This window comes from Sinohyriopsis cumingii, chromosome 11, assembly GCF_028554795.1.
Source record: "Sinohyriopsis cumingii isolate HCF-2022 chromosome 11, ASM2855479v2, whole genome shotgun sequence".
In the NCBI taxonomy this organism is placed as follows: domain Eukaryota; kingdom Metazoa; phylum Mollusca; class Bivalvia; order Unionida; family Unionidae; genus Sinohyriopsis; species Sinohyriopsis cumingii.
The window spans coordinates 47984687-48000800 of record NC_142971.1 but is presented as its reverse complement, the minus strand read 5'-3'; the positions used below and the strand labels follow the sequence as shown (position 1 = coordinate 48000800).

Below are 16114 nucleotides of genomic sequence, written 5' to 3'. Positions count from 1 at the left end.
AATAGAATAGATACAGTAAACATCCCTCAAACTACCAAATACCACTAGATACAGTGTGACCCTGCTATAACACACTGTTATAAAAAAAAATCGGATATAATACAATTATGGCATGGCTCCTGAAATTTCATTCACATGTACTTTTTACACAACACAAAACAATTATCTTTCTTAAAAGTACAAAAAGTAATGTGTAAAAAGTTTATTATCATTTTTGGGGAAGAGACTGTACATGAATTCTAATACAAGATGATTGTCGTATGGCTCCTGCAATTTCTTATATATGAATTTATCTCGTTCACAAAAAAATGATTTTTCTTCTAGGAATATGAAAAATAATGTGTAAAAAGTTTATTCATGGATCATACTGGGCTTTGCCAATATTGCAAATTGTGATTTATTTTCCTTACTGGAGACAAATTATACCATCTGGCGATCTCCCCCCTCCAACATTGTTGGCCGTTAAAACTTGTATATACAACTTGGGTTTGGATTGAGATTGAGTTTGGATTCAGAGGCTCCATGAAAGGAAGCAGCACACTTGATATAAAAAATTCACTGGAATTCATATATTTTTAGAGAAACAGATCCAGTGTTTAATATTGACTAACTAGGTTAATATTACATTGTTGTATCATAATCTGCCTATTCTGACATCTGGCTTGAATACTGTGAGATCTCTGCATTGTTTTAAATAACATTTCTGGTAGTGGAGATCAACTGAACGAGGCACTATCTCATATGGGATCTTTCAGATGAAAAGTGTCAGATTATAGGCTGCTCGCTAAAATTAATAATTTTGTCTGACCTCTGTATGTGAGTAGTAAGTAAAATTACTCTTCTTTTCACTCACAGAATTAAATCCTTCAGAGCAGTCACAGTTTCTGTAATAATCCGTGTCAAGACAGAACAGAACTGCATAATATTTATGGGCTGCTGGATTTGTAACAAAACTTTTGACACATGCATCGAAGGCAGCCACCAGAAATGTAACACATACACACACCGGAGATCTACTTGTTCATCTATCTATGCTACTGGGATGAGCTACAACTGACCAACTTTTGAAGACAGGAAAAGTAACTGCTACAATCAACCAAACGATGGCTAATTCCTTTCATTTTTAAAATTCACCCAGAAAAAATAGTTTTGCTGAAGCTTTAATGAAAACTGATCACCTTCAAACCACCGATCATTCTATATCAATACAAAGCAAATGAAGAAAAAAAAATCAGTCTCAATGCTCTACAATTATTTCATGTTGTCAATGAAGTAAGAAGCAGACATCTGTTTGGTCCTTCAAAACTGTCCTTTACCAGTAAATTCAATAACACATGCACCCTTCATCGAAGAAAGCTGACTAAACTCTTCAACAAAAACAAATAACCTTTTATCAAAGGGAGTCAGCACTAAATGTAAATAAAAGTAATGGAATTTGGTAGATTGTTGCATTTCCAAAGTAACTGCAACACATTTATTCTGCCATGAAAGTTTCAGTTTTGCAGGAAACAAATTATGCTTAGAATCACTACCAAATTAAATTTCCATTATTTTAAAAACATTGAAATATATCTGTCAAGTTAACTGAAGATGGGGTATCTTGCAAAATTAATTGTTAAACTTTTTAACTTATTAAAATTTTATATTACAATACCAAATAGCCTCTTCTGCTGGGTAAACTTGGCAAGATGATGCTGTCTCCAACTGTCCAAAATCTAGGCCAATGTAAGTACATGAACATGTACAATGTAAACAGGTATAGCCATGTGCTTCAATTGTAGTGAATTGTTAAGTGACAATCAGAAATAGATCAAAATGAAGACTACCATTTTTTAAATATATATGTATGTGTTATTTGTGTTTTCTACCCGCATGTGAGTCATACATGAAACTTATAACATGTAATCTATACTGAATTCATGGATTTATTATATACAAGGATGGTACTTAATGGGTAATGGATTGTACTACACAAATGTAAGTTGTCAATATACAAGTGTTTTCAGACTAGTTTGTCTTCATTTAATCAAAAGCACATTTTTTTGCACCTGCCTAAATTACCCCAACCTCCACACCACCCCACCCATCATATTTTAGTTAAATGGATCATTTTCTTCAGCTAACTGACTTGGTTGGTTATAACACGGTTTAGTCATAACACGATTGGGTTCTACAGATCCCAACTACCATGTTATTGTGCGGTCACACTGTACTAGTAAGTAAAAAAAGGTACAATACAGTCCTTCAAACATTATAAAATATAAATTTACCTACTAGTACTTAGAAACAGTAGAGTAAAGTCTCTCAAACATTGTACCAATCATTACCATAAATTTCATTCTGCAAGTAAGTGACACAATCTAGTCGGTCTGATCTTTTTAAGGCCTCTAGTAGTACAAAAAGGGACCTGTCTGGGCCCTTTTCCCTCCAGTTTCTTAGCATCAATTCTCCAGGCGACTGGTCCCTCTGTACACTGGCCATGTTCCGGAAGTCCCGAATATCATCTGAGATGAAGCCTAGCTCCTCAGCCACTGCTTCCCAATTACCACTGTTGGGATGCTCCGGATGTAGTTTTAGGCCTAGAGTCTTGATAACCTGTTAGAATTATAAGATAACAGAATTTTAACATAATATATTACCATACTTATTTGATGAAAACCACATGCTCAATTACAATCAGCATCCCATTTTTCCCCAAATTTTGGCCAAATATGTGTAATGGACGTATTTGTCTGATAATATGACCACCCAATATGTTTGAAAAAAATTCTCAGGCTGTCTCTTTGGTTTTATCATTGAAAAAATATTGTAATCATTATAAAAAGATAAGATGATGGATTCCAAAAGATAAGATGATGGATTCCAAAAGATAAGATGATGGATTCCAATTGAAGATGTTTTAAACCTAACTTTATACATTCATCAGATAATAAATAACTGACACTAAATGATACTGATCAATGGAAAAATCTAAACAAACAAAAAAACATAAAAAAGACAAAACAGATGATTTTATTTTAACTATGCCTACTACAAAGAGCTATGGTCTTAATTACAAAAATTATTATGCATACTATCAGCAATGTGATGTTAGACCCACATGCATGTAAAGCTAGATCCTGATCATGGCATGCATGTGAAGTCCGCACACATGTAAAGCATGAAGCTGGTCATGGTGTCCATGTCAACACGCATCTAAAGCAAGAAACTGATCATGGTGTGCATTTAAAGTCCACTTCACTAGGCATTTATTTATCTATATAAAAATAAGAGCATATTATTTCAAATCTGAAGAGGATGAGATAAAAAGGCATTGAAATAAAAGGAAAGGAAAAATACATTCAGGTTCATCTAGGATGTGGATGGTTAGAAGAAAAAGTATATAGCTGAACTAGTACACAGATATCAAAATAAGATCTCAATCATTTTCACCCACCCACAGGATGACCAAAAACGTTATTGATCATGCCTAAATTTCACTGATTCTGCAAAAACCTAATAAAAACTAGTTCAGTTTCTAATTAAATATTTATTATTTATTAACTCAAAACAATGACAACTGCATTTAACAACCATGAGCACTTATGTATTCCTCCCAAAACTCAGTGCAGAAAATGTATAGCTATGGCCATGCTAACTTTAAAATATGTTTATGCCCAAAAAATTGGCAACCTCAATATTTTTTTGCCAATTTTCAAAAAATGTTGCAAAGCATGAAGTCAATAAATATTTTGCCATGTCTATTAAATTGTAGTAGGCAATACAATTGTGAAAGATGGGGTAGTTATTACTTTGACAACAAACAATACAATATCCTGGATGACTCTGTTTTGCTGCTCTGAAGCATTTACACTCACCTTTTCAGAAATATAATTCTTTCATAGAGATACCTCTAATTACTAAAGAAACATTAATTATTTTAGCAATGTTTGGATAACAAACGACAAGGATATATTCTGTTATACTTTTCTTAATGAGCTTTGAACCAAACAAACCCATGTTGTAAACATCGTGCACATCACCCATTTTTATGCACGTCACAGATGTCTATTTCTTCATGGGACACCACAAGACACATGCTCCAGAAAATAAAAAAATATTGTGGAGTAATATCAATAGCACATAGATTACTCATGTTTGTAGGGAAAATACATTAAAAATATTCATTAGCATTCCTACCATTTTCTTTATATTTATCATAATCTTCATTTGGAAGAGATTTGGTTGCTTAAGCTAAAATCACTGAAATGGGTGAAATCATATTTCTCTTATGATAAAAATGTTTATTGAAAATTTTAAAAAAATTAGATAAGTGTATGACTGTCTTCCAGAATGTTATTGGAATTGTGAATATACAGAACCACACTCTATGAATGTACTGCTCCTGGAACTTTAAAACTGGTTTGCATCCTTCATAATTTCTTTCTCTAAATGTTCAAATAATCAGACACAGATTCAGACACTTTCATTTATTGTAATTCGGATATAACACAATTGTGGCGTGGCTCCTGACAGATGACTTCCGAGTATACAAAGTCACCAAGTGTTCATCCTTGATGTAGCTGGATATGCCTTGTCCATGATGTTATGTGCAGATGGATCAGACTGAATTGGTTATGATAATGAAATTTCATATCACATTCATATATAATTTTCATACTTGTATGGGTATATTTTTGCAATGAAAAAAATTTGCATTAAAAATAGAATATGTTGAGAATTTAAATATGTAATAAACCAAGAAATAATCTTTTTTCTGTTTAATACACCAAATATACACAATTATACATAATTTGAAAGAGAAAACAGGCACAAATCAACAATGGCTTTGTCTCTCTCACTGTCTGATTCCATGTGTCTAACAGAATACTGTACACGTGTTTGTTTATATTCAACAACAAACTTTAAACATCAGTCTGCTCCATGAACAATCCCAGCTATGCAGACTGTCAAACATGGATGATTATTAAGATTTCAGTTTTGATTCTTGTGATTTTCAATTTGACTCTTGAACTTATGTGGTTATAGTCAAAATGACTCTTTAGTTTTCTGAGAACTCTGATTTTAAGCATTTCACGTGATAAAAATTCATTATAGGATTAAATAACTGTAGATGGGCATTTATTGATGTGTAAAATCAACCTAATCACTGACAATGTAAATAAAGTCTGAAGGACTTTATGTTAACTTTGAGTGTGATTAGACAACAGCTTGGTGACTGGGACATAATCCCTATAACGTCAAACAAAAACAAAACAAAAAACGCCCTCCCCCCCAAAAATACATCACAAGCCTTTAACACACTATCAACCAAATCCCGCAAATGATTCTCACTTGCTGATTTAATAGACAAAGATCTTATTCACCTCCAGGCAATACAAATTAACTCTTAAGGAAAAGCAATACATGTAACCACCTCCTTAATTTTGGCACTACAAAGACAATTTGCGACATTTACATTAACTTGGTTTACGGACAATACCATCTGACACTATACAGAAACCGTAGCCAGATTCCTTTTTTCTTTGTTCTTTTCATGCATGTTTTTGATCAGAACAATCTTTACTATTCAAGCGATCGTTATTACAAATGATTACATAAAGTCATTTGTGTCTCTCTCTGTTCTTGCAATACAGTCATTCACAGAACTGGATTCTGGATCCTACTTGTAGTTACGACAAGACCGGGAACCAGGCTACATGTATTCAACAGGTACTTTAATCTGATTTACAATAAAATATAAAACATTACAAGGTTACCTACAAAATTTCAGATACTGGTAGCCAGCCTCTTTTTATTTTCTATGTATGAGTGGTCATTAGAGTAAATAAAGGTTGTTGGAGGTTAACCCAATTTTGCAATTCAAATCAGGGTCGAAATGAATATTTTGCAAAGACATTGTGGTTGCTGGCCATGTTCAGCAGGTGGTCACTCATAACAGAGCATTTATACAATAACATTCATCCAAGCATTACAATAGTAGTTGGAAATGACAGGAGGTTGCTCATAGCAGAGGTCGCTCATAACAGTTTTTACTGTACTCTCAAGCTGCATTCTGTTTGATTTATTACATAATAGTATCAGGGTTGTTCAGCTAGTCTGAACGTAAAGAAGACTGGTTAACTGTCAAGTCTGGCCATATTTACTAAAGTACTAAATAGCTAAATAACAACTATCAATTATTAAATAAAAAATATCAGTTCAAACTACCATATATACTCACTTATAATAAGACCAACTGCAAACTGCAGAGACAGACCCAGATCTGCTGTTGCATAATGCATGGCATATCCGTGTCCGTGCAGCTGTTAGGAGTAATCAGTAAAACAAACAACACAGACCCTGATCTGCAGGTGCATTATGCTATGGCAGATCTGGATCTTTGCTGCTGCAGTTTGACTCTATTTATATGCAAGTATATACAATAGAACAAATTCATTATCACTGAAATAAGTTTTAATGAAATGTTCCTTATGAGGCAAACATCAAATAATGAAATGATGAAACTGAAAATCTCTGAGAGTCAAGAAAATGATCTGCTATCTATCTCTGATTTTATATTTGTCAACAACCTTGACTGGCAGAGCTTGAGCAGGGCGTGCCAGGTCTTCTTTGCGTAGCAATATAGGCACAGGCCTGTTGGGTAGCAATGATGCCATGATTGACCATATGTACAGACACTACATCTTCAGCTGGACCTGAAATATATGAATAAAGAAAGATAAAGCAGAAATAATATTCCGGTAATATTCAATACTAATTAAAATTCATAAATGAACCATTAAGGAAAGGTATCCATAGATTTTTAACACTGCAACAAGTTAACAATATTTTATATTTTTGGACATTATATAAAGAGACTCGGTGATATTATTCAGGGTTCTCACAGAGATTTTGAAACTTGAAATGCATGTTGTCCAACTTGAACGAAATATCATCATGTATAAAAACAAGTCACTTCAGCCATAAAAAAAGATTTAAAAGAAAGAATGAAAAGTTGGTGCAATGAAAATGACACATCACCAAAACCAAATAAAAAGTTAAGCTCTTAGGAACTATACAGAAATTGCCTTCATTAACTGATCTGACTGATGTGTAAATTTTAGTGAATGGTAATAAAATAGAAAATGTTAAATATGAAAATTACAAGGATCCATCTGAAAATTACAAGGAGCCTTCAATAAGGAACTCTTTCATGAAAGAAGGAGATTGGTTTGTCTGCAGTATGCTATACTCATGGCTAACTTTACTCCAGAAAACAAAGAATTATCTAACTCTTAAAGTAAATGGTATTATAATTGGTGTGTGTGTGTGTGTGTGTGATTTGACTTTTTAATGTAGCTTTAACAATTTCTCAGTCCTATCGCTACGATGTCTGCAGTGTGGCATTTGATAGTGATGTCTAGTGCTGAGACATCATGCCGCAGGCATGTGGCCTTATATCCCACCTAGTCATATTATCATGACACAAGGCTGACCAGTCCTAACATTAACCTTTTTAAAGCTGAGCTGCAAGCAAGGCAGCTACAAATACCATTCTTGTGTCTTTGGTATGACTTTGCCAGGGTTCAAACCTGTGACCTCCTGCATCCAAGGCAGATGCTCTAACCGCTTAGGCTGCCACAGTGATATATTATAAATGATATAAATTGATATATTATGGTAGTACTCCTTACCCAAAATGAGACACAAAATGTCCCATATCACTCCCCTTATCATGGCAATTAAACATTCCAAGCATGTCCCTTTTCAGTTGAGACAGAAATGGGACTATCAATAAAATCAGTCCCTATACGACGATACCACTTACAGACTTTTTCAGTTCTTTTGCAATTTTGAGCCTTTGAAGTCTTTTAAAAGTTTGAAACAAATCCTACTGCAGTTGAAGACAGTATGAATTGAGAAGTCCATTGAACATTTGGAAGACCCTTTTGTAGTGCCTAACCAATCCTTGGTTAGTACCATAAGTATGAGTCTCTTAGTAGCTGCAACAAAACTGCTTTGCAGTCAAAAGAATGTTTTTATGAATATGGGATTCTTGATCCTTGCAGTGCTCTGGGCTTTATCAGCAAAGTAAAATCAAACTCATTTTCAAATAACAAAATATCTAAATCATGAAAATGGCAGGATACTTTACTGTGATCAATGAATTTAAAAAAGTAACAGAGACAAAAGCAGTACCATGTCACATGTTCTCAAGTTCAAAGAGACTGGAAATAACTCTTTTGTTATCGAGCCATTAAATTCTAAACATTAGCGCAAATTCCTTATTTTCATTTTGGTATTTCTTAAAGTGATAGAATGGGATTGGATCTGTTTTTAAATATCTAGTCTAGTGGCAGTTTGATATGATTCATGTTAGTCACTCCATCGCTTAGCATCACATTGAATTTCCTTCTCAAGTTAACTACTGCCTATATTCTGTTACAAAATTAGAAGCACAGAAGAAGTTATAGTTAATTTTCTGTACTGATTTATTGCAGTAATTTTATGAGTTTTTAGAAGGGCATCACCCCTCAGGCAATGGCCTATTGGGTTTTCTAAAAACAATTTTGACCAATTTTTCAGTGGAACTTGAAACAGATAAAATTGATTGATAAATGTTTCAGAATCTCATTCTGATGCAACAAGGTATAAGGGGAGAGAAAGCCTAAACTTTTTCCTGCACAAAAGCAAAACAAAGGTGACATTTGTTGTCTGATATATATTATCCTTCATTTAATTTTGATCTTATTGGGGTTTACAATAGTATTAACTTTCCATTCAAACAAATTGAAATATTATTTTCACTTTTTTTTCACTACAGAAATAAAGTCTTGTATCAATAGTAAGTTTTAAATTAACAATGATTTTCCGAATAAAAAGTGGTAAAAAATTCCTTTCAAGGAATTTCATTTTAACTTTTTAATACTTATCAGTAATTTCTAATATCAGTTTAATACTTACAAGTAATCACTAATATCAGTTTAATACTTATCAGTAATTACTAATATCAGTTTAATACTTATCAGTAATCACTAATATCAGTTTAATACTTATCAGTAATTACTAATATCAGTTTAATACTTATCAGTAATTACTAATATCAGTTTAATACTTATTAGTAATTACTAATATCAGTCAAGTTAACAACTGAAGTTTAATATTTTCAATATGAACTGGTTAAGATAAAAAAATTGAATGAGATATGGTAAATCAAATATAGGAAATAAATAACTGTAGGTCAATCAATTACACCAGTAATATATCTGTAAGAGGAATGAGTCAGATGATTAATGTGTCCTGTTGATAATGTGCAAGTCCTGTATTTTATCATTACACTTTTATCATTAAATCGTTCCTTGTGGTTTGCAGTTCTGCAGAAATCTACTTGCCTGATGCCCTGTACAAGTCAAGGCTCAAGTCAAAAAGGTACATTTGGAGGGTGTGGGGATACATTTTAGTTCATATCCGGTTTTAATAAAAAATAATGTTCTGCAATTTTCCTATTTGCGATCTCGATACAGTACTTAAATCAGCACAAATGCTTAGCATAAATTTATGTAATGCATGCCTCTATTATACAAATATATGAAGTTTCATTCATCCATTGGTTCTTTAAAGAATACACTATCAAAGTAAGTCACTTCCATCCTGCAATCAATGTCAATCTCTTTTCTTGAAATGATGTGCTCATATCAATGCTTTTTATCTGTAGCTAATTTTGACAAATGGAATAAATAAATATATATTTTAACTTGTTATCTCTTACATTTCAATCATAATAATTTTAGGTAGCTGGATTTACAGACTTTCAGATTTTCACTTAGTCACAGGCAGTGGTTGATTAGGCTTTTCCCTGTTCATTATGCATTCAGCCAATTTCAAGACAGACAGGTGATAACTGTTACTGATGTAACTTTTCATCAGTTATAACCTATATTATAATCCAGGTATTTAGGAATAAGATTCTATCAGTTTCAACTGTAATTTTTATTATCATATTGGTTTCTTTTAAAAAAGAACTGCATACACACCTGAACTGTTCATCTTGTTCACAACTGAAGCATAATTTATACACATGTCCGAGTTAGTATTTTTGGACTATAGCAGGCTTCATAGACAACCTCATAAATCTATATGGCTCAGCCTTTTCATTTTGTGGGACAGTTTTGGTAATGTGACACAAATATCTGCAATTAATCAGTCTACTAAAATTAAAATACAAACAGAATAAATTACTAAAGGAGACATAGTAACATTTTACCTTCATGACAACAATATCAGAGAAATATTTTTGCATTTGAAAACAAAATTATTGGGTCTAGAGAGATATCCTGCTTCTCCTTGTTATGTTTATTTGATTTAATTATAACTGATTTAATATATATTTATTTCAATTTAATTGTTTGTTTGTCAGTTTTTTTATTTATTTTATTTTTCATTACTTGTTATTGTAATGTAAATTTATTCACTGGAGATAATACTTTTTCCAGAAAATACTTTGACCTCGACTGTTCATTTTAGTAAACACCAGGTGTTGACCTAGATCCTGACCTTGATTCAAAATTAGTAGCAACCACGTAAATAAGTTCTATTTTTATTTTAAAATGATTGGTTGTTGTCGAGGTTATGAAGATGTAAACAATTTTTTTATTATAGTTAAATGATTGGTTTTTTTTCAGAGTCATGTTAAGTGTATGTGATATAAACACGATCACGTGACTCCCCCCTTTCGATTTTGTAACTTGGGGATTTTCGAAACTGCATTTTAGAATAAGATATAACCATTGTTTTGGAGATATATTCTCAGTTGGGCTTTTTCTTTAAACTGGAAGGTGTTGTGTCATTTGGAGTTATTTCAAATTACTTGGATTCAAAAGGATTAATTCTTTTTCCCTGGAAAATACGTGTGCTCATATGAAATTGTTGAACAAGGACAGCTTTTATATAAATTTATTCAGATTTCCAAAACCAGAGTGATATTTCTTGTTTCTACAAGGAACTATAGACTTCAACACTACAGATTACAGCATCGTCTTCCATCTTGGATTCTTTGTCGGAACTTGAACTTGAAATCATTAGAAGATGTTATTATTAAGACTACTAAAATTTTATTCGTGGATTATTCTTGGATTATTTTTGGATTTGATTCTTATGACCCGTAAGTTCGAATTTTATCATTTTTACTGAATTTTTCCAGGGATATAAATTATTATATTTTTCAAAGCTTGTTGTTTTCACTCTTTCTTGTGTTACTGTTTATTCGAGCGTAAACACATAACACCCTTGAAAACAAAGTTTTTCCCTTGTCCACTGTGCATTATCAGTGGATGTATGCATGGCCACAGTTATAGGCTATACACAGCATACTGCATAGGAGAGGAAGTCAAAACAACCTTTTTTTAAAATGCTTTGTAATTATGTATGAGCATTTGGCTAAACTCATAATTAAAGGATTTGTATTAATGATCTGCTTCAAAACAATGACAAATTTAACAGAAAGAGGTACAACAGCTTGAAATCTGAACATGTTTCACAATGAACATACATTTTTAAGAGTCTGAGTGTTACATTGGAGGTCTAATCTTTCTTATTGCTTAATTGCTAATAACGACTTTTTCACGTAAGAATCAATATGTATCAGGGATCAAAATACTGTCATAAAATGTTTAAATTGTTTTTTCAAGGCATCTTGTTTTATCTGAGAAAATTGTACAGGCACACATTAATGACAGAAACGCAATTCTAGGAAAATGGTCTAAGTTCATAAAAGAAATGTTATAGTTTAGGAAACAAGACACTTTTTGAAGTTTTCTTAAAAACAGACATATTCAGCCTTTAAAGGTGAAAAATGACCCATAAATGTCCCAAAAATATTTCTACTCAAACAAGGCACACATTGCCAATGGTCTGGTTATCGATGTTATACATTAGAGTATTATTTTTTTCAAAATAATATCAGCAATAAGTTTTACTTTTCTTTGAATCATTTGAATAAAATTCATAATGTACTGACAATTAGCTTCTGAATAGACCATTTTTGTTTGCAAATTGTATTATGGAAATTATACTCTAAAATCTGATCAAAGTAATTTTACAGACTGTACATTTTTACTTTTTACGCAATAATATGTACCAGGTAGTCAATAAACATTTCTGTGATTTTGATTGGTGGTGAAATTGTTGTAAGGAAATATTGTCAGACTATTTCCATCTTTACAGCCATGATTTTAACTTTTTGCTGGCTAATGGTTGCATAATGTTAGGACAATCAGCTAAGGGTGTGAGGCCAACAGCGGATGGCTGGCTATGTTTATTTAGTAATTAAATGGTTGAGTAGGCTAGTCATTTCAAAGGAATTAAGCTTTTTCTCTTGCTAAGAAGGCTAGATATCTGCGCTTACAGCTACATGTGCAAGGATTTGGACCCAAGAGCCACAAACCTTCAAACGAGGCCTACCAGCTAATTATAATTAGAGGAATTTTTAAAAAATACCAGTAGGAGGAGCTAATGTCTCAGACAGACAAGGGGGACAATGAAATAATAGAGAATATTACACCATAGTGAATAGTTGAATCTATTAAAAAACTGAATTGGGATGTGTATTTGCATTAATCAGTATGCAGACTAAGAATTATGTGAAGTGGACAGAGTGGATTTGTGTGGATTTGTATTTACATATTTCTAGGTATCATTCTATTAGACATAAGACACAGGCAATGTGAACGATTACCATAACAATGGTAGATTGCTGTGTCGGAATATAAAATTTAGATGGTGTGTGTGCATGTTAAGTAATACTTTTTTATGCACAGTAAGGTATGTATGGAATGAGTAGATGTTAGTGTGCAAGAAAAACCTGGTCAAGTGTTTGCCATTTGTCTGATGAGAAGTCCATGAGAGAGCGGTTGATTATGAGGATGTATGCAGGGAGAACAGGATGTACATGCCTTATATTTTCTAAAAGAATCTCCCAGGCTGCACGTAAGAGGCAGAACTAAACTCTCAAAAGAGAGAACGAGCAAGTACGAGAATTAGAACAGAAGGGGTGTGGAAGGGAGGTGTAAAGGAGGAGCATAGGAAGGGAGCATGAGGAGGCATAGTACAAGGAGCAGCACAGGAAGAGTGTTGGAGGTAAGAAGGGAGAATAGAAGAAAGAAACAAATAAGGATGAGTACAAGGGACTACTCACTTAAAGGAGACTCTCTCACATTAGGACATTAACAAACATATGATAGAATAACAAATGGCATTTTTAATAGGTCAATTAATGTATTAATTTATGATTGGAGTGTTGTTGGAAGATTTATATCCAGAAATTGTTTGAATAGTTTTATTTACTATTAATATTGATTAAACTGATATATATATATATATATATATATATTACACTGAGTTGTTTGTATTTAGGCTGGTGGCATTGCTGACTGGGGGCTCATGAGTCATTCAAAATTTAAATGTCTACATTTCTGCCGTATTAGTCCTTATACTGTAGAGGGGTTCTGACACTTTTTCAAACAACAGAAAAATTGTATGGATATTATAGGCTATTCCACATCAAAAATTAATCTGAAATGAAAAATTCATATAGCATACATAGTGAATGTAGTTGAAGTAGGGTTTAACGCCATTTTTCAGTACATGGCGGACAGTATTAATGGTGGGTGAAGAACCCGGGAAAACCCCGGAAAGAACCACCGACCCATGAGAAGCTACTGGCAGGCATTCTCACATACGCATATGGCCAAATCCAAGACTCAAACCCACGCAGACAGAGGTGAGATGGCAGTGGTCCGTAACAGAGATTGCTTTAGACCACTCACATAATTTATGCAATTATCTATTCTCTTGCTGAAGTGGTAGTAGCTGTTGCTGCAACAGGCAGACCAAGATGTAGTTTCCACCTTTTTTTCTGACATTACTGATGTCGATTAGCAATCACTGGCACTATTTGAGCTGGAGTTTCAGCCTTTGCCTGTAATAGACTATCAGGTCACTCATTTCCACACATGCAACAGCAATTTAAACTATTCAGGTCAATAGCCAATGGATCACAGGTGTTCTGTTCTGATAGGAATTAATGCTAAATCAGTTAGTGGTCAGAAAGATTGAATGCCATGGGTAAAAAAAAAAGGGATTATATTTATCACAAAGGTCAGTAAAAATAAATTTATTAATTACTAGCCAGCAGCCAATGTGACAGAAAAGACCATTACAAATAGTGCCAAGAAACATTAGTCTCTGCCACCAGTTTTGTCAACAACAAAAACAGTGGAAAACTACCTGTTGGTCTAATATAACAGGCTGAAAATGCAATATTTGCAACTTTTGAATCATCTGCACAAAGAAAAGATAAATAAAATATATATTTTTTGTATTTAAAAATATTAATAAATATCATAACTTTCATTAAATGTTAATTTATGACGATATTTAATCTCTTTTTTTTGTCTGTACAAAAGAAAACTATCAGCGATGGAATAAAACCACTGAACCATTTTTCTTAGATTAGATAAGGAGTGCGTGTTTTCAATGGTTTCCCTTTCTAATTGTAAGAAACGAGTGTCTCTGGGGAAATTCTGAATATCTCCTCAAAGTTTATGTGATTTCTCAACTAATTTTGACAAGTTTAAAAGGTTTCCAGATGTTAAATTTTAAAACTTAAAACTGACTTAGCATCCATTCCACTAGCTTTGCATCTGACAAAACTACCTATATTGTCTGAGGCATTATAAGCATGATAATATAAAATTTCAACCTGAAAAGAGGATATATGTTTCTGATTTGAATAACAAATGTGAGGAACTGTTAAAATCTCAAACTTATAATATTGATCCGGGTTGACATTTCACCCGAAAGTTACACTTACATGTTCTAACTATAAGATGACATCGCTCTTTCTGTAAGAAAACTGAAATAGATGGTGATCACCTTCAAAAACATTTGAGAAATGTCATTAGATTTTAAAGCAAAAAACCCACCCCATATTGTTCAAGTCAAAATATTTAACCTTTTACGAGGACATCTTTTTTGCAATCGGAACAACTCGGTCCTTTTTGTGGCCAGTGTGAAAGACCTGCACAGTAGCGTCAAACAGTTCAGGAACCAGGCTAATAGCTCAGATATACCAGTACATAAAACGAAAAGCAATGCACCACACGAGTGAAATTGGAACTTCAAAAATAGACGAAAGAGGACTCGAATGAAATATTGCATAAAACAGTTCTCCTATGTGAGAAATCAATCCAAAGTAAAGACGTTCTCTTTTTAACTTTGTTAATTGGATAAAGGTGTGTTAAGAGTTATCAAATACTCTGAGGCGGCATTAGGAGTACGCGGGGCCTAGGGCCGACCATGACCGCGAGGGCCCAGAGATCGGTATCTCGATTGGTATGCTACTGCAAACACTGATTATGTCTAGATTAGATCAACTTTGGCGATTTGGCGCACGAATTTAGTTTTTTCATTATTCATTTTTTTTAAATTGCCTGCTCGTGGCGTTGAGAAAATAGCTGCTTCTGTGCTGTCACCTGTTAATTGCGTTACGAAGTGGACTAAGTTGGCTTCGCAACTTTGCGTGCATTACGTGCGGCCTGTATAAGCGTTTCCAATTTACCGGAGAATATAGCTTGACAAACTCATAAGGACGACCTTAGGCCTGAAGCGCGGGGCCCCCTCAAGAGCGGGGCCTGGGGTGGTAGCCCCACTTACCACCCCCAAACGCCGTTAATGACTCTGTGATACTCATGTATGATAAATACTGTTGTATCCTAGACTGACAGCCCTACCCCAACCATATTAACACGGGAATAATAATAATAATAATAATAATAATAAAGATAATGATGATAACGCTTTTATTTTCATATGTTTGTTTTTTGGGTTTTTTTGCTAGTATTTTCTCAGTCAGCTGTTTTATATATCTTACAATTTAAGGGTGAAAGAAAGTATTTTATTTTAAAATAACTGTTTGAAGAGTTTCTATGTTTTATAGTTGTGACAGAAACAAATTTAGTATTAGAAATTGAAATTAAAAATGTTTTGACAATACAGTCCATGTTCGTTATTAAAAAAAGGTATTTTTAATTTAAAATATATTTAAATTTGTATTCTCCGTTTCTGATATCATGAA

The 16114-nt window shown here is 33.2% G+C and overlaps 1 protein-coding gene across 3 annotated transcripts in view; it reads right to left on the bottom strand.

Moving 5' to 3' along the window:
- Window positions 1-15038, bottom strand: part of LOC149788407 (uncharacterized) — a 52461-nt gene extending 37423 nt beyond the window's left edge. Inside the window, exons 1-3 of one of the 3 annotated variants that reach the window (XM_089974370.1) lie at window positions 14993-15038; window positions 6573-6698; window positions 2328-2595 (exon numbers count right to left, since the gene is read on the bottom strand). In XM_089974370.1, the coding sequence (XP_089830496.1) occupies window positions 2328-2595; window positions 6573-6659 (355 nt within the window). In that variant the 5' untranslated portion in view covers window positions 6660-6698; window positions 14993-15038. Of the gene's footprint in view, window positions 1-2327; window positions 2596-6572; window positions 6699-14851 lie in introns of all 3 variants that reach the window. The other 2 variants (XM_089974368.1, XM_089974369.1) reach the window with 2 other exon arrangements.
- Window positions 15039-16114: the final 1076 nt, after the last annotated feature.